The 24664-nt window shown below is 41.8% G+C and overlaps 3 protein-coding genes across 7 annotated transcripts; 1 reads left to right on the forward strand and 2 right to left on the reverse strand.

Moving 5' to 3' along the window:
• Positions 1 to 21: 21 nt before the first annotated feature.
• On the reverse strand, positions 22 to 12385 carry p4ha1b (prolyl 4-hydroxylase, alpha polypeptide I b). Of its 3 annotated transcripts, XM_053435819.1 has the most exons (16): positions 12070 to 12385; positions 8826 to 8908; positions 8560 to 8656; positions 8302 to 8453; positions 7740 to 7877; positions 7359 to 7598; positions 7002 to 7216; positions 6744 to 6920; positions 6487 to 6557; positions 5655 to 5720; positions 3104 to 3203; positions 2863 to 2916; positions 2718 to 2783; positions 2089 to 2157; positions 1814 to 1910; positions 22 to 1705 (listed from the first exon to the last, which is right to left on the reverse strand). In XM_053435819.1, the coding sequence occupies exons 1-16, from the start codon at positions 12081 to 12083 to the stop codon at positions 1635 to 1637; spliced, it is 1710 nt and encodes a 569-aa protein (XP_053291794.1). In that variant the 5' UTR covers positions 12084 to 12385; the 3' UTR covers positions 22 to 1634. The 3 variants fall into 3 exon arrangements, with proteins under 3 accessions (XP_053291794.1, XP_053291792.1, XP_053291793.1); XM_053435817.1 differs by lacking the exon at positions 6487 to 6557 and having other exon boundaries at positions 5655 to 5725; positions 12070 to 12384; XM_053435818.1 differs by lacking the exon at positions 5655 to 5720 and having other exon boundaries at positions 12070 to 12384.
• A 2695-nt stretch (positions 12386 to 15080) lies between these two features.
• On the forward strand, positions 15081 to 20000 carry si:ch211-248a14.8 (uncharacterized). Of its 3 annotated transcripts, none has more exons than XM_053435820.1 (6): positions 15081 to 15214; positions 15462 to 15712; positions 16177 to 16235; positions 16315 to 16516; positions 17632 to 17932; positions 18038 to 20000. In XM_053435820.1, the coding sequence occupies exons 2-6, from the start codon at positions 15710 to 15712 to the stop codon at positions 18430 to 18432; spliced, it is 960 nt and encodes a 319-aa protein (XP_053291795.1). In that variant the 5' UTR covers positions 15081 to 15214; positions 15462 to 15709; the 3' UTR covers positions 18433 to 20000. The 3 variants fall into 3 exon arrangements, with proteins under 3 accessions (XP_053291795.1, XP_053291797.1, XP_053291796.1); XM_053435822.1 differs by having other exon boundaries at positions 15083 to 15214; positions 16177 to 16228; XM_053435821.1 differs by having other exon boundaries at positions 15122 to 15214; positions 15423 to 15712.
• Positions 19295 to 24575, reverse strand: ecd (ecdysoneless homolog (Drosophila)). The gene is made up of 14 exons (XM_053435815.1): positions 24467 to 24575; positions 24076 to 24293; positions 23854 to 23971; positions 23664 to 23751; positions 23292 to 23470; positions 22827 to 23019; positions 22516 to 22644; positions 22269 to 22394; positions 22054 to 22139; positions 21840 to 21943; positions 21123 to 21381; positions 20889 to 20956; positions 20588 to 20796; positions 19295 to 20476 (listed from the first exon to the last, which is right to left on the reverse strand). The coding sequence occupies exons 2-14, from the start codon at positions 24278 to 24280 to the stop codon at positions 20297 to 20299; spliced, it is 1944 nt and encodes a 647-aa protein (XP_053291790.1). The 5' UTR covers positions 24281 to 24293; positions 24467 to 24575; the 3' UTR covers positions 19295 to 20296.
• Between the last annotated feature and the right edge of the window lie 89 nt (positions 24576 to 24664).

Genomic DNA, 24664 nt, shown 5'->3' on the forward strand with positions numbered 1-24664 from the left:
AAAGTGCGACAGTGAGCCAGGTCAATAGAACAGTCTTTAATGTAGAAAAAAGAAAATCTGACTTTCATTTCAAACAAAACCCCAAAAAACAACAACATGGGACATATAAATAAAATGCTTCTTCCTTGAAAAACCATTATATTCTCACACTCTAAAAAAAAAAGCGTTGGTTACTGACACTGTTACAAACCGAGATCAGAATCATTCGCGCTATAACGAAAAACAAGTGTTTAATCTTGTTATGGCACAATGTGGTGTAATCCAGTCGGCTCCACCGTCTCCTAAGGTTCTGTGGTTTTTTAGGCTCGTACAAAACACTGGAGCAAAACGTCACAATTTAAAATTGAAAACTAAAACACTTGATTGAACGCAGCATATTGGGTGAATGTAACTCTTGGTATGTTCAAGTACAACCAATCTAACAATAAGTGTGGCCATTCAGACCAGTTAAAAACACTGACGCTTTGAGGCAGACCAACAACAGATGTGATGTTTGGCTTAACTTCTCCTTCTCTGACCACTTATGTGCTGAGACCGTTCATTCCTTCCACAGAGAACTTTCTTTATCTTTTATTGCCAAGTTATTAAAAAAGGAGTTTGCGAAAACAATTAAAATAAGAAGGAAAATGTTCGAATCTCCTAAATGTCAGTTTCTTTGTAAAAGTATATGAACGGATCAAACCCGAGGAATGAACTAGTTTGTGTAAATTATTTAGCATGTCATTTTACAGAGAAATAATTTACAGCAACCATGTTTCATTGTTATCCAAGGAGGTCACGGTCCGTTGGTTTGTTTGTATCTCAGCAGGATTATGCAGAGACTACCGAAGGGATTACCATGAAACTTGGTGGAAGGATGATTTAAAAAAAAAAAGAATCCATTAAATTTTGGCATGGATCCGGACCAAGGAACAGATCCAGGAATTTTCTATTTCGTTCACATTGTGAGATCGGGTTTCTTTTGATATACTCACCAATTTCCCGGACAATAATTCATGGCACCTTATGGATACAAAGAAACTGACATATTTCAGGTACTGATATGGTATCGGATGTAGCTGTAGTTTTTCATTACTCTTGTAGCCTTATGCAACAAACTGTGATTTGTGAATATGGGCTGTACAAATACAACTTGATTTGATTAAAATGTGGGATTGTTTGGCCTATCTGTTTTTGGAAACTGTTTTCATTCTCTCACAAACCACAGCTCCATGTGCATGAGTATAATGCATCAGACTGGTCTGTAAGTAAAAAATGTGAACTGTCCCTTTAAAGTTTAAAATGGTGGGGTCCTGACAGACGCCACCTAACCACAGAGCTAGAGTTCAAACAGAGTGCAGAGAAAGAACCCGGGAGTGAAAAAAGGACACGTGTGTTTCTCAAAACCATCCAACAACCTCAAGAACATGTCTGTCACAGCAATGCTAACACTGTCCTGGAGCTCCACGCTAACCCAAACAATCTGTGGGCTCGGAGCGTAACAGCTGGGAATAACAGGAGTGTTTTGAAGAGAGGGAGTGAGGCCCATGTTTCTACATGTGTCATCTGTGATCTGCGGCAGTGTCCTCTGGTCACAAGGAAGGGGAGAAGGAGGGGAGGGGGGCGGAGAGGTGACGAGGAGATTTAATTTTTCATCATTCGGTTTCATTTAGGCCACAAGGTCGCCGCCACTCCTGGCCTCGCTCGTGGATCCATTTGTTTGAGACTGAAGACGGAATAAAGAAAATAATCAGAGGCACAGTATAAATGTTTAAACTCTACATCTGTCTCTTGGCAATAAAACTCGATTGAACTGTTTCAAATTCCAGCTCACCCCACTTGTTGCCCACCAGCACTGGGCAGGCTGCATGTCGGGTGCTGTAGTCACCCTCGCCGCTAGGAAACAGATTGTACCAGAACACGGCAGTTCCCTGGAACACACACAGACAACAGGCAGGAGAGGTCAGCAGAAGAGAAAAGCCTCCAGGAACAGACAGGAATCTCAGAGTGTCAATGTCCTAAATTGACTCCTACTGAAAACTATTTTGACAAACAATTGAGACAGTAATAGTGGATGTTATTGAGTGGTGAAGTTGAACACTTATTTACCTTTTGGGGCCAAACTGCTGCACCAACATCTGGGAAAACTGTGGCTCCGCCTGCTGAGACGTCACTCATCTACAACAGAGGCAGAGTTCAGTTCATATGACATCAATAGGAGGATTTATTTAAACATTTAAAACAAAAAGTACATTTGTCTTGAAACTAGATTGAATGATTATGCTCCCATCAGATATTTTGCATTGTCTCTTTCCCACTTCCATCAAATACAGCTTCCTCCTTAATGCATGATAGTGTATTAGGACCCACTTTAACTTAGATGTTATTTTTGTGACAGCAAAGACTTTTCTCACTGGAAAAGCCCATAATCAGAGATAAGACACAGTCCTTGATGTATAATAGCCGGGTGTCACACTGAACAAAACCAATGACAAGATTTATAGCAAACTTCACTGATTCACCAGTGAGTATGAACGGCTCAGATTCTATCGCTGTGCTTTCTTCTCCTGTCGTCCTATTCATGTTCTACCTGTACACGAATGTAATTAAAGAGTCAGTGTAATATTGAGACCGTCACATGTGTCATGATGGACACACAAGAGTCTGAGTAAATTTGCCATAATATACTTTGAATTCATCCACAATGTTCCTGGAGTGTAACTATCAGGTTCACTCACGTAGAAAAGCCATGTTGCGATGCGGTTCCCAGTGCCGAGCTCTTTAAAAGCATCAGGCTCGTCTTTCTGTGGAGAAGATTAAACATCAGGTTTGACATCCTGCCATGTTACCACTACTGTACATTTAGAGAAATGAATGTCTTACCCTTCCAAAGTCAAAGTGAGGTTCGTATTGACCTCCGACTCCATAATTCGCGACCTGCAGAGATCAATAAAACATCATTTAGGTCTCACAACTGTACAAAACAGGTTTTTCCAACGTAATGACATTTCCAAACCACGGTTTCCAAAAGACAAGGGAGATTGTTACATTTATTTGACATGCAAATAAGAACCATGTAGGTTCAATAGAAACAAGGTCTGGATTAAATTAAACAGCTTTTTACCTGCAACTCTTCTGCAGTGTCCATTTCCAGCCCTGTGAGATCTTCAATTCTCTGGTTGATCTTATCAATCAAGGGGTCTTCATAGCCAGTGAGCCATGCACTGGAATACAGGATGGAAAACAGACCAGTTGAGACATTAGGACTATTCGTCCACTAGGTGGTGGTAAAGATATGTTCCAAAACAGGCGACGGAGATCTCATGCTGCAAACTTGCCATGACAAGCTCAAACTGTAAGTGAAGCTGTGCATTACTATCAGATGACAGGAAAAAGAAGTGAGGAGGAAAATGTTAAATTAAAAAGAAAGGCCCAAGATTCAGGTTCTCCAATCAGCTCAGGGTACAGGGCTGTTGTGATGTCAGAACGAGTCTGGTGGACATTTTGCACACGAGTCTGGTTGAGGACTGAAAATATTTTCTTGGTTTAACCCGACACTACCTGCCTTTCATAGTCACTCCCACAACCCAGTGTAAGTGAAGCCTCCTTTGGAATGATCCCAGCAACAAACTGTTTCTGGTGAACGATTAAAACATGACTCAAGTTCCCCAAACCACATTATAGAGTTTAAATTGGCCCTTTTTATCAATTATCCACATATAAAAAAACTTCCAACCACACAGAGTGTTGTCAACCATAAACTTACAATAAAGTAAGCATCACAGGAGACAAATACAAAATAAGTTCCAGCTTCCAACACTCAAAATTAGTTGTTTAAAGCATCTGACACAATTCCCCCACAAGGATGCATTTTATCAGAATCTCTACTTGGAGACTCTGTGTGGGAGAAACCGTGAGATGACTCAACTGTATTTATAAAGAGTTTGAGTTGATAATAAGTTATATCTTAGATTGAACGCTGGACAAAATGTGAGTCAACAGATTCTTTCCTTGTGTGAGACGGGTCAACCTCGTCTGAGTTCATCCATCTGTCGCATCTCTCCCTAGATGTTCCGTGAATTTGGAAATACATGCTGGCTAGCACGTACACACACAGAGTATGAAAAGGACACCACACCCTTACGGCCACATATACACACTCACATTTATTACCAGGACGAGTAAAACCAAAGAAACTTGGGGGTTTGGTCAGACGCCAAACCTGCTATTTTTAGGGTGGGGTGTACGTTTCACTAACAATGACAAATATATCTGTGAAGTAAACTGTCATTTAAAGTACACTTGCAGTTTACATCTGTATATTTGTGCATCCAGACACAAGTTTTGGAAGTTTCTTGCTGATATGGAAGTTAAAGAAGCATAGAAGAGTCACAGCAGCTGCAATGAGTTTGTGAGAATGTGATACAGCCTCATTCCTGGAAAGTGCAATTGGGAATAGAGATTTTCTGGAGGTCTCATACTGTATAACCTGAGGTAAAGAAAATAGCCTGTCAACTGTGCAGTTCAATGAAAATACCAAACTTGTTTAGACAAAAGAATGTTCAGCCGCATCAAGAAACCACAGAGGAATGTTTCACTTGGTTGAAATGATGTTTTAGCACAGTCTAGTATCCTGGTAAAGAAGTACTAAAGTTGAACCAAATTAAAACCTCCTCTGTCAAGTTTTCATAGCGTTTTACGACCGACTAATTGTAAAAGAGTTTTCTTTTTAGCATATATCATTTCTATGAGGTTTCTAGAACAACATACCAAAAGGCCTAAGAAATCCTAGTTGAGGAAATATGTTTAATTCTCATCAATCTGAGATGTGTGCCAAAAAGTTCAGGCAACAATACACCCCAATGGGGCAATTTTTTCCTTTACTCCTATCAAAATGAAACGTTACAAAATGAAAGTACCCATGAAAAGTAAAAAAAAATTGTGTTACAAGTTTCTTTGAAAATGAATTTGAATATGCAAATGAGCTTTACACTAATCAGATATGCCCAAAATACACTCAAATAGGCTTAATTTTTTCCTTTATTCCTACCACAATACAACTTTACATAGTAGAAGTAAACATGAAGAGTAACTTTTTTTTGTATAACAAGTTTCTTGTTAAATGAATTTGAATATGCACATGCGCTCAATACTTATTGAATATGTCCTAATTTGCATAGGCAGAAACACCATTCATATGTATGACAAATACATCGGCCCAATCTTCAGCCAATCATCCCACTGCCAATGGGTGATGGCAAAGCTGCTTTTAGACTGGCCTCTAACCTAAAAACCGCCTGGCTTGGTAGTCCCTGCCAGGGGTATAACCCCCGTCGGTATAGTCTTCAGGGTCACGGAATGGGGAAATAATAGCCCCATTGGGGTGTATTGTTGCCTGGCCTTATTGGCACACATCTCGGATTGATGAGAATTAAACATATTTCCTCAACTAGGATTTCTTAGGACTTAGTATGTTGTTCTGGACACCTCATAGAAATTATCTATGCTGGAAAAAAATGTTTTACAATTAATTAGTTTTGTCCCCAAAATGAGTTACTTTGCCTGGACTATTGGTGCAGGGCTGAGTAGGTGTTTCAGCCCAGGCGCAGAGATAAAGATGGAGTTAAATAAGGTGGAGGAGGAGGTGGCCCTCCCTGTAGACCTGTGCCCCTTACCTCTTGGAGACTCTGTAATTGGCTGTAGTGAGTTTCCCAGTTTGGGGGTCATGCACCGTGGCTCGCCTTAACTACAGTAGTTCCAGCAGCACAAGGACACAGAGGTTGAGGGGAAAGAAAAGATATAAAGAGTTTGATTCACACAGGAGGATGAGTGGAGAGCAAGAGAAGAAACGAGAGAGAGAAAAAGAAAGAGAGAGAGAGAGAAAAAAAGATAGATGTGGTCACTAGTTGTCAATGTTAGTCTTTGAAAAGACCAGAGAGTTTCTGAGGCAATGCTAGAAACCAAATCTCCATTTCAGAAAATGTATCAGGAATTGATGCATCTGATATCCTGGCTAACAAGGATGTTAATATCAAATAGGAGAAGAAGTAAAACACTTTCCTCCTCTAACTTCTTGTGTCACCTTTCTAGAGCAGACTCCTGAGCAGAAACATATCCACACAAGTTCCACAAGAACAGCAGCAGAATCCAAACTATCTTTCTCCCAAGAACAGTTGTTCCAAGGAAACATTTCTCAATTTTTTTTTCTTTCATTTTGGAGTCATTTTTAAAATCACAATAAGATAATCTATTTGAAATTTATAAAATATAAAATATGACCTATAAACCAAAGTTTCTATGCTCTGATCATTCCCATTTGGATCCTGTGCTTCAGCTCAAGAGCCTCTAAGCTTTGGAAGGGGCGGAGAAATGGCGATATGAACAGACAGGAATACACAGGAGAGATGGAATGACACGCTGAGGGGAAAAAGGAGAAATCCTCACTTTCCCCCCTCAGCTCTCTCCTACATCCTCCTCTGTTCTTGGCGGCTTCCGGCCATGCCTTACCTTTTGCTGATCCGGTATGGAGCAGTCTCCAGCACTCCTGTGATGGGGTTGGAGATGGTGGCTCTGCGCAGCTGTGAAGCCAGGGACATGATTTACCCACACAGACACACACATACAAATATGTGTGTGTCTGTGTGCTCGTCCAACATATGAACCAGCCTCACAGCTTTGACTCCACAACAGAAATCCACAAAACAAAAATCCTAACTACCATTCTGTGTTTATGTTTTTCAAGGGTGCATGGAAGCAACACTTACCCTTGGCTTTGCCAGCTGCTTGACCATACTCATTTCTTTGTCTGAGATGATGTCCAGGTAGCGGACAATGTAGGGGCGGTCCCACTCATCTTGCTGTTTGACAGGTGACAGCACATATTTGGGGTTGTGTTTGTTGTCAAAGTAGCGACAGAACAGTCGGCTCTGCCTTCTGGGGGTCTAACAAGAGAAAGGGAAAGAAGTTATAAAAGGAGGTCTAAATTGAAAGTCGGAAATTGTGAGTCTCTTTGTCTTTCTCACCATTCTGATGCCCTCCCCGCGACAAAGCATCTCATACTTCTTCCTCTCAGGAAGCAGCTGATTGGTGATGTTCTTTCTGGACTTCTTCTTTTCACCAGTTTCTCTTTTGCCTCGGTCCTTCTTGACTATACTTTCACTCTCCGCATCCTTTTTCTGCTTCTCCAACTGGAACTCAAAGTACTTCCGGTTGCCCTTGGCCCGTTGATGCTCTGGGTCTACACAGGAAAATTGCAAACCCAACAGTATAGTTATAGGGGTCATCACAAATAGCCATATAGGCGATCAGCGTTTAGCACGGTCCAGATTCTACTTAAAGAAAGAAAATGTGAATCCCCAAAAAAGTGAAGGGAGACTCACCCAGTTCAAGCAGCCTCATGGTGAGCACCAGGGCTCGATCAATATCCCCCTGCTGGTAGATTGAATAGCTGAGGTAGTCGAGCACCGTCACCGAATCTATGGTGGACTCTTCTCCCTCATCGAGCTGCCTCAGGGCCTGGGCCATCCACAGCTCTGTGTGGTAGTAGTCGACATCGGAGTAGGCGATTTTCCCCAACTCGTAACAGTCCTCTACTGTCATACGGATCTTGTGTGTCACTCCTAGTGTGTAGAGGATACAGGATGGAAGCATTCACATAAAAACTAAATCACATTGTTTCTAATGCAAATCACACAGAAACCAAGAAAAACTAGGTCTTCGATCACAGATAGATGTGGTATGCACTGATTTAGGACCCTTACCAGGTAGGTCTCCTATGGAGATTGTGTTGGCGTCCAATCTGTATGTGTCTTGTAACCGGAGGAGAGCTTTAGCCGCCCCGGTTTGGTCCTCATCTGTGGGGAAGTACTTTCTCTGGATGGTGAGGTTGGAAATAAATCCTGGGAGAGATAGACAGAAAAGGACAGAAGAGATATAGGATGATTCTTAGTGGTATAAATAAACCCCAGCAAGTGGAAGATAAATACTCTTTCCTAACTGCTTGATGCAATTTTAATCTTTAAAGATATACTTCCATTAAGCCAGATGTGGGGGAAATTAATGAGTCATGTTCTATTTTACTTTAGAAACTTCGACTGAAATACTGTTTATCTGGAACAAATATGCATCACAACATAAATAAAGATCTTCCCTGGTTTGTGTTTTAAAAGTCCTTTTCTTTAGCTTTTTGCTTTGCTTTAATTTAATTATTAACGGATCTGGCACTTATTGTAGGATCTGGCAGAACAACAAACTACAAGGTTGTATCAGCATACATGGTTATTTCTGAGTTGTAATGTGAACCAGGTTTTTATTTATGCGTACCATCAGTGGTGTCGCTGAGGACAAGGCTCTCCAGTTCCCCCCACTCTGTGTTCAGTCTCTTCATCAGTTTGAAGGCGTTCACCGGATGCCCCAGGTATTCCTCGGGGTCCTGCATGGCTGCGGCTGTCAACAACTCCAACTTATCAGCCCACCTATCACAATGAAAGCAATAGAGTTATGGATTGTTTATGAGCAACCTTTTTCTAAGCTTGTGTACATGGATGCTTGTATGTGTTTCATCCTTTTCCACAAACTCACCGTTTCACCTGTTCAAGCTTGTTCTCCTCTGCTAGGATGTAGTCCTTTAGAGAGGTGACGAGGTCTTTCTCTGTGTATAACAGATCTGTCATCTGGCCTGAGGAATCAGACAAATAATCAGTGCTGCAATGTTGAATTACACATGGCTGCACTTTATAATGTCATGTTGTAAGATGGCATTTGCTATGTCTGGTAAAACATTAAGGTTCAGTGGAGAGACCAACTATTTAGAACACGAGTACCATATTTTGCTTGATGGTTTTTACCTATGGAGGTGAAGAAGTCGTTGTTGGCCGCGAGCAACGGCAGGCAGCTCAGCAACAGTAAGCACCAACTTAACAGCTCCATCCTAAACAAAGGGAGAGAGAATGAAATGAGTTATTTTATAAAAGTACTTGAAAACTGTCCTGAGAATAAAACACATATAAACATGTGTTTTAAGAGGGATTTAAAAGGGCTAGTCAGATGGACCTGGTCATGAGAAAATAGCTATAAAATGAATAGTTAAAGCCTTGAACTAAAAAGACTTGGAGAATATAGTTAATCCTTTGGTAAGAGCAGCCTCCTACCCACCACACAAAGTCAAATATAAGTCTGTGGCTGATGTAAGTGTCCGGTTGGGCTTTGGAGTTGGCACAGCTGTAACTACCACTGTGACATTTCAGCTCATACAAACAGACATCAGAGTACGACACAGACAGACGGGAGGTATGTCCAGGGATGTCTGTGTACGCTCAGTATCTCAAGAGTATGTGCAAGTGCTTGGACTGTAACATTTCCACTGTATGAATAGAAAAGTGAATTAATAGATCTGGAGCTGCATCATACCTTCAACCTTCAACCTTCAACAGGTCTAAATATGTATTCTCTCTCAGACAAATATTGTGGGGATACTGGGTTTGTCACCATGCCATTAGAGAGGACCGCTGTTTTCTTGGATTATGCTGTTTACACAAAATAAGATAACATGTTGAGAACAAATCGTCTCTAACTTCTAGAAAACTCGGCCTTAGACAGTAGTGTGACCCTGGGAATGTGTATTTCTAGGTCACATATAACAGAGACAAGGGGCCCATATGATGAAGTCATTAATAAACAAACTATAGGGCACAGAGAATGTAAAAAAAGGTGACAAATATAGATGCCTGGTTTTTGACTTTAAGTAACGCTATGATGTGAAGCCTTTTTAACTATAAACGGCTAAAAGAAGAACCTCTAGGTTGTTTCTGCCTGGTTCTGTTGTTTCTAGATCCACTAGTGAGTCCAAAATATAGCCTGGACTCCATAAAGTACTTTGGTATATGTATCGTGGTTGAATCTGATGTGTAATATATATATATAATACGATATAGTATATTTAAAAAAAGAGGAAAAAACCCCAAATAAAGTTATTGTAATAAAAATAACTGCAAAGATTCATTAAATTCATACATGCATATATGGAAAAAATCACATGCCAACACCCATATCTGCTCTTATCTCCACACGAAATGTGCATCTACGTAGATACGGATGTGAAGCCTTCTACTGGAAGCAGACAACAGGCTCAGGCAGGTTCAGAATTTGCCACAACGACAAGCCTTCGGTGAAAATGAAGGAATGATCTCACACAGGATTTTAATTCAAGTCAGCAACAGGCATCTTAGAGGAAAGAAAATATATCTGACAGAACTTATTAAATTAAAGCACGATTAAAGTACAAACAAGTGCAATTTACCATTATCCTCTACCGCTGCTGCCATAGTACTTCCAGTATATGTGGTGCCACCCAGTCCAGAATATCATAAATAAGCATTTGCCACTTAGACTTCCAGCAGGATAAAAGAAAACAGTAGAATGTAATTACTGTAATGACAGGGTGACAGCCACTCTGCTGTAGAAGTGGAGTATCAAGAGTAAAGCTGGGAGAAAGCAGTTGTAACTTAGATCCAGGATTCATGCCCAACATGAGAGTGAGTGGTAGTGAAAGTGTCTGTGAGGATAAACGCTGTTCCGTGACATGTGAAAAACATTCCTGATGGAGCACAAACCATTTAACATTTATCCTGAGGAGCCACTTGTTTAGACAGAACATAGAAAATTCTTCAACATAATTTGCCTGCAGTAAACTAGGTTTGCATGTTCATTATATGTAATGTTGACTGAGGGATAACAGGCTATATCCCAATGCTCCTTGTGCTCACTATTTTAAAACCCCTCAGCCAAAGGGCAAATGCATCTTAGGAATCACTGTCAGTTTGTATATGTATATCATATACATGTTTTACTCTCCAATATCGGTAACAGCATCAGCTCCCAAGAAATCCAAACCATTCTGGCTATATGGTTTGCACCAACTTTGGGATTTTACCTCACTATAGTGTGCGGATATTATTTCCAAGATAAAGTTACTCTCCTATATTAAAACAGGAACAAGGCTATACAACTGACTCATTGAGGAAACTTTGCAGAATTCCACAGGTATCATGGTTACATGAGAATCTCTGAAAGCATCTCGTCAGCTGTTGAATGAATGACTCCTGTGCAAAAAAGCAGAAGTTCAGTACTGGAGATTCAGGGGCTTTTAAATGTCACAACCTGACGAGACAGATTAACTTCCAGTTTCTGAGCTCCTGATCCTAATGACAGGCGTCTCCTTTCACCGTGCACCGAGCTGAGGGGGTCTTTCCTTCGCCTCCACCTCGACCATCTCCCCCGGGCTCCACAGGGACCGAGGCGGTGGAGTCAGGTTGCACCGAGGCTTCCACAGGATGTGGATGGAGGAGGACTGCCACGTCTTCGCCCCTCCCCGCCGGAGGAAGCTCATGAGAGGGCTGCAGGACTGCTCCGTGGAGCCGAACTGAAATACTTGAACCTGCAGTAACCTGTCTATAACCCCATCCTAACTGGCTCCCAGCTGGGAGGCCACTAATACATGGAAGGTGGTGGTTAATTACTCCTAAACCACTGTGAAGGGAGAAGCTGGATTTGTTATGCTACAGATATTTGATGAATATTAGCTCCTCGTTGCGATGTGCGACACAGACTGTGCGAAGTAAAACGTGTTGACAGCTAAGAAATAAAAACTATATATTCTTGGTTTAATTCCCCCAACACAGAGCTGAGTGGAGGCAGCAGCAGAGCATCGATGTTCCTCCATCATTAACCTTCATAATGCTTCGTGTTCATCCCATTTTCTCGCCTTCCCTTCACTGGATTCTCTCCTTTCACCCCCTCGCACATCTGCCCGCTGGAGTGACATCGTCTCCCGCACGAGACAACCATCACCAAACAGAGAAAGTTCCCAAACTCAAGTTAAGCTAGTTCCCAGCTAGCTAGCATCAAGCTAACGTTACTTTGGAAAAATAAAGGGAATTTAGCGTCGTTTAACGGGCTCGAAATGTGAAGCAAAAAAGGACACTGCGTATATATTCGCAGTGGACACGAAAACTACCAGACGACACTTTACATTTCTACATGTGTCAAAGCGTTTGTTGTTTTTCTATCCGCTCCAGGAGAGGTTTTATTTACCTTGACGGGAGCATCGAGGGGAGAGTTAGCAAGAATGCGAGAGAGCGGTCGGGTCGTCGGGTTCCCTCAGCTGCTGCAGCCGGACTGGGTCGCACTGGGATCAGGCAGAGAGATGAGCAGGGACCGGGCTCTTCCTATCGGTGGTGTTCCGGCGATGCACTGTTGGCCATCTGGTAGTGGTAAGTGCTGGATCTCAGGGAGTACGTGCAGATCCTCACATTCACCCTGTCCTCCTCTTACTATGAAGGGGGCTGTCGCCTGTGGGAGCCGGGGGAGGTGTCTGCAGACGTCTTGACCCGTGGATAGGCAGCACACGCACGGATCACTTTAAACGGTTTTCAAGTTAAAAAAAAAGAAGAAGACTGTGTCGTCACTCGTTTGCCACGTGTTGAGAAAGTAGTGCAAGAAGTGGAAAGAGCAGATTTTCAACCATGTAACAAACTGTTGATTTGTGTGTGTGTGTGGGGGGGGGGGGGGGGGGGTGCAGTGTTTACTGTGACTTTAGCATTGCACATTTTTATTGATCCTAATTTAAAGTTTTCTTTTCACAATCCTCACTTTTCACAGTCTTTCCATTTACTCCCCCTTTTCCAGAAAATTCCTTCCTCCTCCCAAACCCAAAGCTGTGACTGGAGGGAGGGAATTCCTGCTGCATGCATCTGAGGTCAGCGGGGTGGAGCTAAAAGTGTGTGTGTGTGTGTGTGTGTGTGTGTGTGTGTGTGTGTGTGTGTGTGTGTGTGTCTGTGTGTGTCTGTGTGTGTGTGTCTGTGTGTGTCTCTGCATGTTTGCATTGCAGGCTGTAAAAAACTGACTGCACCATTTCCAGATGCTCAAATGTGTGCGTAATGTAAACAGTATGTGTGTGAATGTGATGCACTCTGGTTATTTGCAGGCCCGTCCTGGAGCATGAGAGTACCAGGGCACCATCACTGTGGTCCCTGGTTTGAATCCCAGTTCCGCTGGGATCTGTATGAGAGGAGATTGCATGCTTGCTCTCCCCACGTGTGAGCTGGTTTCCTCCACCTACCCTGAGGAGGAGGAGGTCAATTGGAGACTCTATGAATGGTAGTTGGATTCTGTCTAAAGGACAATAATGGATAGAGGATAATCATATAAATAGCAAATATGCAAAACCGTCTGGTTTCTAAATTAAATACCTTTTGGTTTTGTTGGACGTAATAAGAAATTTGAAGACAATTTATAATTTCTAATCAGGTTTCTAAACTTGTAGTAAACTCATGACCAACAACCCTCTGCACATTCATGCCTGTTTGATCTTTATTTATTTTTTTCCTACTCACCCCTGGAAAAATGTGATAAAACTGACACACACGGTGCAATAGTTAAAGTTGTTACCGCATTTGCAACGGAGGTCACACTATTTCTGTGATTTATATAGTTTTAGTATTTTCCCATATTTGACTTTTTTTTATATCGTAAGCTCTTTCTATCTTTTTAGGGCCCAAGCACTGACAGGCACTGACAGACGGTGAGGCCCTATTGAAATTGTAAGGATTATTATTATTTTTCAGGCAAATTAATTGGCTTTTCGAGGGCTTTAACATTCTCAAATTCTTAGCAAAATTTACAGAAAACTAGAAAGTTCTTTTTTTATTTTAATTTAAAAAAAAGTTCAAGTCCTGCGCAGAAGCGAACTGCGCAGGATTCATTTAATTTAATTTATTTTATTTTATTTAATTCAATTTTTTATCTTTTTAAAATTGTATTTACTGCATATATTTGACAGGTACTTAAAAGTAATTTTTATATTTTGGGATTTTAGTTTTTATTGTTATTCAAATTGTTGCACTGCTGTGCCGGTTTCTTCTCGTCTTACATATCTCATCTTATTGTTGACCCTGTGTTAACTTGCACATGACAGATACAGCCTTTTCTATCAACTATCACCAAACAAAACGCCATACCAGGGATTATCAGAGATTAACAGAGTCATACTGAGGCCACATAATTAAACAGCTGTATGCTGACTAATGTTATTGAAACGTAGCACAAGAAACACTGTGTGGCGCTTGAGGGTGAAAGTCAAACTTGTGGGGGCAGATAAACTCCTTTCATGCCTTTGAGAGTCTTTCTTGCAGTATAAACCAAATCTGTTTAGTCTCAGCTTGTTTTACATATTCTCTCAATGTGAGCTGTGGGAAGTAAAATACAATTTCTCTCCATGTGCTTTGCAGGAAGAAAATAATCCTCTTTTCATTCCTATTTTGCAGTCATCGGCGGATGTCGTCCAGGGACGAGAGTCTGCTCCAAAACAGCTGCTCCTCATAGGTCAGCAGCTGACGCAGGAAGTTCACGTTGGGTGCCATACAGGCCCTCCTCTCCTTCAACCAGCTCAGGGCATGAAGCAGGGACTTAGAAAGTTGAAAGTTTATCTAAATTTCCAAGTGTTGGCTACAGTCATGAAAACATAATTTGAATGTTTCATCCAGTGCACATAGAGATGATTTACTTATAAACTGCTGAGTCTTTAATGTGTCATGATGCCTTGCTGTCTGTGTAAACTCATCACACCGCAAAGTTTTAAGAAAACATTTATATAGCTTAATAATTTATTTAGCTAAATTGTGTTTTTCTTCTTGATAACTGCTATTCGACTGCCACAGTGAGTTTAATGAAACTAGTTGGCAGACTGTGAAAGGTCAGTGAAGAATATAAACACACATAACAGTGCATACATGTTTCCACACACATGACTGGTCACCATACTGCATTATATTGTTTGTGTTTTGTGATGTTCAACCAGCCGCAATGACACACAGAGGTATAACTAAAAGCCTTTAAGGCCTACAAGAGGCTTTTTGACATTGTGTCCTGGATCAGTCAGGGTGCTCACGCTGCTACTGTGTTTGTCTGATCTGCAGAGAGCCCAGGCCCCCATCCTCTCGGTCTGTTGGGTTTGTTTACTTAAGAAGACCCTCACTCATGCAGCTATGTGGCTGGTGGACTCCATGATGGCCTGTGTAGCTACAGAGGGATCCAGACATGCGGTGGGGGGGAGTCCGGTGGGGGGGAGTCGGGTGTGGGGGAGCAGGGAAAAGCTGGAGACGGACTGTCAGGAATGTCACAAACAGGTGGTGAAGCTGTGAGGAAGCAGAGCCAGGATTTGCTCACTCCCCAGGAAGAGGTATGCTTTATCAATAGGATTATAAATCAATATAAGATATATATAGATAGATAAATAGATAGATTGATAAATATATAGATAGATAGATGAATAGAATTCCTCTCATGAGGCTGAAAGAGTCTCAGATTCACTCGTCTGGTGTAATAAAATGTGTCAGCAGACCTCGACAGATTCCACAGATGTCTGCTCTATTTCTGTGTTTGTTCAGAGGAAACGACTTTCTCGGGTTTTTATTGTCCACCTGTAGGTCGCATCTGTGATTGTGGGAAAAACAAACTGACTGGGACCAAAGTCCATTGGGACAAAGTGTGGAAACACATGAGGTGAATGCCCGCGGCACAGAGAGCAGGAGCCAACTCAGCAGAGTGAGAGGGAGAAGGTGAATGAATTCCTATTATAACTGAGCTTTAATATGTAGGTGGTGACAGGACGGCAGTCCGTCAGAAGTGATAACTGGAATATGAAGACAAAATATGACTTTTTGAGGAAATCCTGATGGTGAGTTTAAATTCTTGTGATTTCTCAATGTTAACAAAAAACTAAATTAACCATTTATTTAATTGTTTGTTGTTGTTGTTTTTAAGTTAAACCTTTTAAGCATGCAGGTTTATCAGCTGACCCTCCAATGATATATGTACCGTACTTTTCTGCTAATATTGTCTCAAGCTTGTAGACTCGTTCACTGAGCTTGATTCAGCACAAGAAGTTTGGCTCGAACCTTTGCAGCCTCAATCATGAATAAAACAGAATGAAATAAAGCAACGAAACAATGTTTAACTTGTAAAAAGTCCCATTTTAATATTTAACTGGTAAATGAAACAGGCCAAAGCAACAGTGGGTGAGGATGTTGTCTCAGCTGCTGGTTGAATTTCAGTTGTTCTTGACACGTTGATTTCCAGATTGCTCTTTGCAGTTGTCAACATGTGAATGTCTCTTCTCTCCACATTGTCTCCAAACAACAGATCCCTGCGTCCCAACAGGAACATCTTCACAGAATGACAGCATGTCTTTCAGGTAAAAGGTTTGTATAATTTACTTTTCAAGAGGTTGTCAACAAAACAATTCAGCAACCAATGAACTACCAATGTTCTCCTGTGCAGTTCGTGGAGTTGGAGGCGAGGACGTTGTGCCTCAGCAGCGAGGAGTCTCTCATTAAATCATGCTCTGAGGCCCCTGGTTCCCGTCCTCTGCCTGGTGGTCCTGGTGATATATGGCCTGGCTGACAAACTCCGAACCTTTGTGGCCGGCATCTTCATCCCTCAGTACCATTACCCCTACGCCGTGGCTCTGTGCTTTGGTCAGGTTGGTACCCGGCTGCTCCCTGACGACTCTCTATCAAAATCGTATATCTTATATATTTAAAAAGGTCACACACAAACACAAGATACTGTTAAAAAAAGAGTAGTGATAAAAGCTAATATAGGTAATAAAGCGTGAGTCTAGAACAAAGTTGGCTAGAACTGTTGTTAATCATTACTGCAGGTCACTTGAAATGCCTGCCCAATAAAAAGTCATACTTTTTCTTATGAATTTCCATGTGACTACATCTGTAATTCTGTGTGTGTGTGTGTGTGTGTCTCGAAGGCTGTAAAGATGTTGATTTATGGACTGTGATTACATTACATGTAATTTGGTTGACGCTTTTGTCCAAAGCGACTTACAATTAGTACACTCAACAGTCATGAGGGGCCATTTAGGGTTTCAGTATCTTGCCAAGGACACTTCGGCATGCATATGGGAGAGAGTGGGGTTTGAACCAGCAACCTTCTTGTTGGAGAACCACCACTCTAACCACTAGGCTACATCGTGATATATTCTTGAAGTAATATCCATTTAAGGGTCATTGGGGCTGGAGCCAAACCCAGTTGACTCTGAATGAGAGGGAGTGTTGACCCCAGACCAGCCTTAATATCCAATTCAGTCCACAATTGTTTTCTTTCTGTCATGACGCGTGCATTATGCTACAGAACAGCTGAACATGAATGAGTGTTTTAAAGCTTTTAAAGAGCATTTTAAACATGTAAACACCTGAACAAAGTCTATATAAACTAAATTTGATAATTGATGGTTTTACATATAGTAAAACTCTGTCAAAGGTGAAACGTGTAGCCAACCGTAATTTCCATTAGGAATAAATCAGGTTTTTCAGTGTCTCAGATTGAAAATAAATATTTTTGAAATTGCTTTTTATGTCCAACAAAAGCAAAAGGTGAGAAGGAGAAGCTATAGAATATTTAGCATATTTGCAGTTTAGATTTAGAGGCACAGAATCAGGGGATTATTGGTTTGTATCATCTATATGTATGTGTCAAGAATTTAAAATCTGTGAGTCACACCGTCAGAACTTTTTATTTGAGTATCTGTATCCAGTGTGTTTACTGTAATGCTTTGTAATGACATTGTGAAATCCTCTCCAGGTTCTGATCTCCTTGTCAGTCTTAAATCTCCTCCACGTCCTGGGTCTGGTGCCTCTGAAGCGTTACTCCAGGTCTCTGGGTGAGAGGGTGTTGGTGCCGGCCATCTGTAGCAGCATCCACGCCGTGCTGGCTACGTGGGCCCAAGCCAGCAGCGCGTATTCCGGCCTCTTCCCCACCACTCTGCCGCTGCTGCCCCTGCTAACTGTCGGCTTTAGTTTTGCCCTGAAGCTGACATCTCTGCCCTCTCTCCACATCTCTGTTCTGATCTCCATCCTGACTGGGACCTCTCTCGTCGCCACAGGTAAATATTAAGATGATGTTTCGAGGTGAAATCAATGAATCTTAACCTCAGAACAAATGACCCTCTTATCAATCTCCTCTCTCTCTCTCTCTGCATATTCCAAAGGTCTCTCGGTTGTTGATCCTCTGGAATACTTGTATGCACCTCTGGCTTTAATCCTCCACAGTCTCTCTCTGACCTGGCTGGCCAAAGTGTCCGAAGCCGAGCATCTCCACTCCCCCGATGCCCAATCGTCCATTTTTGACATCTACTACGCCCAGCTGGTGAACCAGAGCTGGGTGCTGGGCCTCCTGTGGCTGCTGCACCCGGACAGGCCCTGGCAGGTTCTGAGTCGGGGCAGCTGGCACAGTTTGCTCTTTCATGGATACCTGCTCGCCATCCTCCTGCTGGGGATGGTGCTGAACTTCCTCGTCAGTATCTCGGCTCTGTGTGTCTCGCCGCTTTCTGCTGCACTGCTCCACTCAGCACGGCAGGTAGTGCAGCCGTTCCTTCTTCTGTAGTTTCACTTTATAGGACTTTTACCAGTGAATCACAGGTTTTTTATTATATGGATTAGAACAAGTTGCCTATTTCAACTTTATACGTTTATACCTCCATGTAATGGCCCTGGGGACATTCCACTAAACCCAGAAGGACAATTCAGATAACAAAAGGGGAGGGGCCACTTCTGTCGTTTGTTATTGGACAGAACCCAAGAATGAATGACAGTTCAATGTCACTACTGTTGCAGTGTTTGGACCCTCAGGGCCACCATGACCTGTGCTACTCAGGCATGTGCATATTTTCAGCTAAGATAAAATGCAGAATGAGTCATTGTAAATAGCACAAGAAAACACATAAGCTATTGATTTATCCTTTGGTCTAAAAGTGTTGAGACCAGTTAGACTTCATCTTAATTCATGAAAGATAATGTCTGTACAGGACAGGACACCGTGTACAGAGTCCTCCCAAGACTAAACCACATGAATGATTGACAGACTGTGAACGTAATGTGACAATGGAAGCATATAGATGTGGATCAGAAAGCATAACGTCATTTAGAGAAGGTGACATCGAAATAACACGAATAAACCCACCTGCTTTCTAATGTATATTTATGAAAAACAGACAATAATTGTGGATAATCCATAAATAATGAAAAAGGAGTTCTTTATCACAGACATCTGGATGCTGTTGTCAGAAAGCTGAACGCTAACTGAGAGATTGAAGTCCCTTTGTTTCACCAAATTAATTTTCAACCGCAGTTTTGTGGAAGTTGTCCTTGGACGACAAGGTGAGAAGAGAAAACAGTGAGTTCCAGTTTATTTGAACTAATATTTGTTCAACTGGACAGTTTTATTTCAGCTGTAATCGTTGACTGGATAAATATTTAACCAGAGGAAGTTGACCTTAAGTGAATGTGACAGCTGTGATCTGTCAGATAAGTGGCCACGATGAGGAGGGAGTCAAATGTTGCCCATTGCAATTTCTGTCTGTAAGTTATTATCAGAAACTACATTTAACAATAAGCTATTAATGTTCAGCTTTTTCCAACTGTGCAGTGTTTATGTATTATATTTAAAAAAAGAAGTGAATATTTTATAATTTTAAATGTTGAGTGGTGGTGAAACAAAGAGAACCTGTTTACATTTAACAACTGAAATAATATGAAATAAATTTACTTGCAAAAATATTTATTCCGTTTCTAACTTATGAATGTAAGTGCAGTTAAAAAACATCAGTACATGTATTTCAACATTAGCAGCATGAATATCCACTGTAAACATTTTTACATTTTAATTTCACCTTTAGTTTACCGTCCAAAAAACATACAATTACTGAGCTTGTGGATCACAAGACTTTCAGAGTATCATGAAAAAAAAGAACAATAACTCATTCTACAGATTCATGGCAACACATCTGTTTGTTCAGTGCAACCAAAACTGTAGACAAATGCATTTCTTTACACACTGCCACAAATATGACCCCACCACAGAAAACGGATGGGGCCATCAATCTGAAATGTGCATTAATGAAAGGTTTTAATGTATGACATGTATTTTTCTTCCTATTAAATTCTTGCCTTTTTTTTTACTTGTGCAATTTATTATTACAATTAAACCACAAACGATGCAGGTTTCAAAACATTTAGAATAGATGAATGTATAAATGTCTTCTGTGTCTCCGCTCGTCTTACAGAACAAGATGAATGAATGTAAACAAAAACACATTTGGACACAGTGAAAACTCTACATGGCAACTTTTACATGGATGAATGCTACAGAAGTTACAAAAGTCCCTCTGTTGACAGTTTGAGATGCTGCCCCTGGCTGGTGGTCGATACTTTTTATTCCTATACTCCCTTAACCATTTGTTTCTTCTTTGTTATGAGGAATCGGAGTTGGGTGGTAGGTGCAGACCCAGGCTCTGCAGCAGGTTGGAGGCTGGTCCAGCCAGACCCTCCTGGCAGCTCAGGGACTCCAGCAGGTTTGATATCAGGTTTAAGTCTACGTCAAGAGGCTGGATCTCCTCCTCTGTCTCATCCACGTCTGCATTGGCGTAATCCTGCAGGACAAGCACATTCATCACGATACATTATTTCACTTATTTTTTGTAAACAAATATGTTGAGGCAGAGCCGAGGGAGGAACGTGATATGCAAAGTTTGAAATCTTACTGTTGGATTGAAGCTTTTTCCAATATTAGTGCCCATCAGCTCCGAATCCATTTGGTCCATGTATCCTCTCAGACTGTCCAACGTTTCTGTTCCATTTCTCTCATCGTGACCAGTTGACCCCTCCTCTTTTTCTTCTTCCTCCTCCTCTTCGTCATCATCATCATCATCATCATCTAGATCGTCTGAATCTAGCTCTTCTTCTTTACTCCCTATAAAATTTAAATGACAGATTTTGTTAAAGAGGTGAAGATGTGTTAAGTGTCTGCGAGTTATTTTTTTACTGTTCCTAACATCCACGTACCGAGCAGTCTGTCCATAGCGTTGGCCATCGAGTCAGGCTCAAAACTGAAAGGATGAGCTGAGCCGCTCCTGGAATATAAAGAAAACTCAATATGACAAATGAAAGAGCAGGCAATGCAAATCTAAATGAATGAGATGTGTCTTAAACTATTTTAATCAATGAGCCTTCGATGATCTTAATAAGATATTATCAAAATCAATTAGGTCTAATGGACAGAGCGCCAGTCGGTCTCACCAGGGAAGTTCAGCTCCCTCATGCGATGCCATGGCGCTGAGGAAGTTCTTCATCCCTTGACTGACAGCTACCAGGCTGTAATTGGCCTCCTCTTCCTCCTTGTCGCCCTCCGTCTCTTTCCTCTTCTCCTTTGCACCTGTGACGGGCTGTGTCTGTTTGGTGGAGCTGGAGTTCTGGCTGCCAACATCAGACCTCCCCCCGCTCCTCTCCTGCAACATACGCTCCAAATCCTGAGCTGTGATATCAAGCCAGCTGTCACCTGGAGATAGACACAAAGACAAATTAATCATGGGAAACGGTTGAAAGAGATAAGGCTCGAGAAGGGAAGACGCAAACCAAAAAGGACAGAAACTAAAAGGAATTGGCAGGAAGCAGAAACTCCCAGGTGGCATTGACAGAGAAAAGGTAATGTTTGCTATCCAGGCAAAGTCAAATAAACCTTGAAATACATACTTTATAAAATGTGAAATTTCCACAGAGACACAGATATAAATAAAACTGTCTCCACAATCATTTCAAGGGCAAATTGTCCTTTCCAGATATCAAACGAATATATGTAAAACATCTAAAATACAAACAAATATCTGTTATAATGTATCATACAGGAATAATTACACCATATATATCACTTAAGACATGTTGATGCTTTATTTCTGATGTCGAATGTCAAGTCTCCAAATATGGAAAGTTTAATAGTAAAGGTACATTTTCACTTACTGTCCTCTTGGGGGAGCTGTGACTCTTGTTTCCTCAGCTCCTCCAAGTCGAAGGAATTGCAGCTTTGCAGAAGACGGAGAACCTCCTCACCCGGGGACAAAGCACTGGCAACACACACAATATCAGCATTCAGACACACACACACACAATTGGATGTTACAGGCATAAACAATCACACAGTGCTCACAGCTGCATCCACACATGCTGTCCTCACCTCGATTTTGAGGCAACTGACTGTTTGAAGAAGTTTTCTGCAGATCGTGTCAGTTCTCTGTAATGGCTCGAGCCTTCCAGTTCTCCCTGTGTTTGACAACAACAACATTAAAAATGTGTACAACTTTCTACAGTAGAACATTTCTGAGAGTAAGGCATCTTCAATAATTTGTTTTATGTAAAACCTTATAGTCCTAATATTCAAAACAGACCAACCTGGAAGTAGCCGTTCCTCTTCAGACTATCCATGAAGCTTTTCCACTGAGGGTTACAGCTGACGGGGGCATCGGGCTCTGATGACGGCAGCCTGCACTTTGAGCACAGGATCTCAAAGCCATGTGCCTGGGGACGGGGTCACACACAGATAGAGACAGAGATTAAAAATCAATGAGACTTAAAACTCCCAATTTAATTTGCTAATAAGGCAGATCAGAATGAACAGTATACACTAGTGGTGGCTCACCAGTTTCATGCCAAGCTCCTGGGCTTTGTACTGGGGATGAGAGCGAAGAGGCAGCGTGAAGCCGCTCCTTCGGTCTGGGGTGAACTCCTGCTGCTGCAGCTGAGCATAAAGGCAACGGGTGAATGTCACCTGAGGATAAATACAGAAGAACAAGGTTTGGATTTGCATCAAGGATTTTAAGACACTTCACAAAAGCTGGAAAATAAACATCACAGAAACAATATTTTAAAACTAAAATAGTCTCTTTAAAGGTTTTAAGCCTCTTGTCTTTGCCTACAGCCCAGCAGTAATGAATCTTTAGTTGTGTTTACCGATGCCAAGACTCTTGTAACAGGAGGAAAGGTCTTGAAGCTCCGACACGCCTGCAGATCTACTGGATCCCGCAGGTAGAACGCTGACACTGCCGGGGCGACTAGGTCTGGTCGCTGTGCCAGCACCTCGGCGATACCTGCGGGTATGAAGCAGTGGGCGCGGTGGAGATTTGTCTTAACCTTCTCTGGGTACCTAAGTGGAAAGTAAAGATGGATTTTTTCTAATGTTCCTCTTACATAGAATTCTCAAAAGACCTAGAAATTCTAACATTTTGCCTTCAACTAATGTTTTAAATACAGAGCTAATGTGACCACAGGAAGGACTGTTACTTTTTATACTTTTCAATTTTCTATTCCATATTATCTGTGCAATGGCGGCCCTTGTGGGAAGCATATAAACGTGTCACTGACATTGACTTTTCAACGGATCTCTTCGATTTTCATCATGAAAAGACGTCCTCTTACCCCTCTAGTCGTTTCGTCAGGGCTGTACATATCTTCGGACTAGCTCGACAGGCGCCTGTATGCGTGGAGAGCAACATCAGAGCTTGTTCTACACTGGGCACCACATCCCTCGAGATGCCCACTGGACTGGATTTGGTCGGGTAGGGAAGGATGTGCAGTTCTCCCTTAAAGAGGAAGACCTTCAAAAAAGTCTTACACTTAGTAAAGGACATTCCAGCCTAATTTCTTTTATACTTTGACAGTCTGAAGTAAATATGATTTAATAGTTATATGTGATTTGAACCTAAAAAACTAACACAATGCAATTTCTCTGGTGCGGTCATATTAACAGATAAACGTATCCATATAGACCATCTCATCTGATCATCTCACCCGGAGTTCACTGGTGTCTGGATTCAACCACTTGGGAAGATAATCTGCAGCTTCAATCAGAAGAAACTCCCCATCGTTGTCCTCAACTCTGCACAAACATGAGGGGAGAGAAAAGCACATGACAGTCAAACCTCTGAACCTCTTTAAACTTTTTTTTCTCTACTATACAAGCTCATAACTTCTATCCCACCTGGCTGCAAGCTGTGGGAAGTTCTCTGTGATCTGCTGCAGGAGGTAAACGATAAACCACTCTTCCTCCACATTGTCCCCAAACTGAGTGCTGCCCCCGATGTGAGCAGGTTCATCACCTGTCAATGAAAAGTCATCACTCTTATTGGAGGGAAACTGCACCAAGAACTGCACCACTACCATTGAAATCACTGGGATCTCTGTGGTGTTGACAGGACGTTACCTTTCTCGGGGTGACACTTGAGGTTGAAGGGCTGATGCTGCCATATGTGCTGGATCACGAGAGGGGCGACCTTTGCCAGGATCTCGTCCAGGAGATGCGGGAGATGTTCCGCTGTTTGCTGAGACGTTGACGCGTCTGTTGGGATCAGGAACAGTTTGTACTGAACCGTGTCCTCGTGAAACCGTCTCCTCTGCATGACGTCCATTGCACAGAGACACCTGCAGAAGGACAACACAGCAGGGGGGTGATACACCTTCATATACCTACAGTCGGCATGGTGCTATATGTTTGTATATATCCTGACTTAATTAAGTATCAGTTAACTCGATTGATATCCATTTATATTTAGTATATAATCAACATCATATAGTTTATAGTTACCCACTCTTACCTTGTCTTATTTTAAAATGTGGTGTGAAATGTCAACGCAAGAAAAAAAGCGAAACTTTTCTATTAGCTTTGTACGTCGCTATCACGCCTGTTATCGCTGTCTCGGTCCGACTGCGAATACTGCTCGACTTTCCCCCCATCAACAAGGAAAACAATAGTTCCTAGACTATTTCAACCATATGTAAAATAAGCTCCATTA

Source organism: Pleuronectes platessa, chromosome 12 (assembly GCF_947347685.1).
Source record: "Pleuronectes platessa chromosome 12, fPlePla1.1, whole genome shotgun sequence".
NCBI lineage: Eukaryota > Metazoa > Chordata > Actinopteri > Pleuronectiformes > Pleuronectidae > Pleuronectes > Pleuronectes platessa.

Coding starts and splice junctions, on each gene's coding strand:
- p4ha1b (XM_053435819.1), bottom strand. Junction 6,558..6,743: donor AGCAGCTGGCAAAGCCAAGG/GTAAGTGTTGCT, acceptor CTGGCTTCACAG/CTGCGCAGAGCCACCATCTC. Junction 5,721..6,486: donor CCATACCGGATCAGCAAAAG/GTAAGGCATGGC, acceptor ACTGTAGTTAAG/GCGAGCCACGGTGCATGACC.
- si:ch211-248a14.8 (XM_053435820.1), top strand. Junction 16,517..17,631: donor TGGCTCTGTGCTTTGGTCAG/GTTGGTACCCGG, acceptor AATCCTCTCCAG/GTTCTGATCTCCTTGTCAGT. Junction 17,933..18,037: donor GACCTCTCTCGTCGCCACAG/GTAAATATTAAG, acceptor CATATTCCAAAG/GTCTCTCGGTTGTTGATCCT.
- ecd (XM_053435815.1), bottom strand. CDS start 24,280: ATGGACGTCATGCAGAGGAGACGGTTTCACGAGGACACGGTTCAGTAC. Junction 23,020..23,291: donor CTGACGAAACGACTAGAGGG/GTAAGAGGACGT, acceptor CTTTCCACTTAG/GTACCCAGAGAAGGTTAAGA. Junction 20,477..20,587: donor GAAAAAGCTTCAATCCAACA/GTAAGATTTCAA, acceptor CTTGTCCTGCAG/GATTACGCCAATGCAGACGT.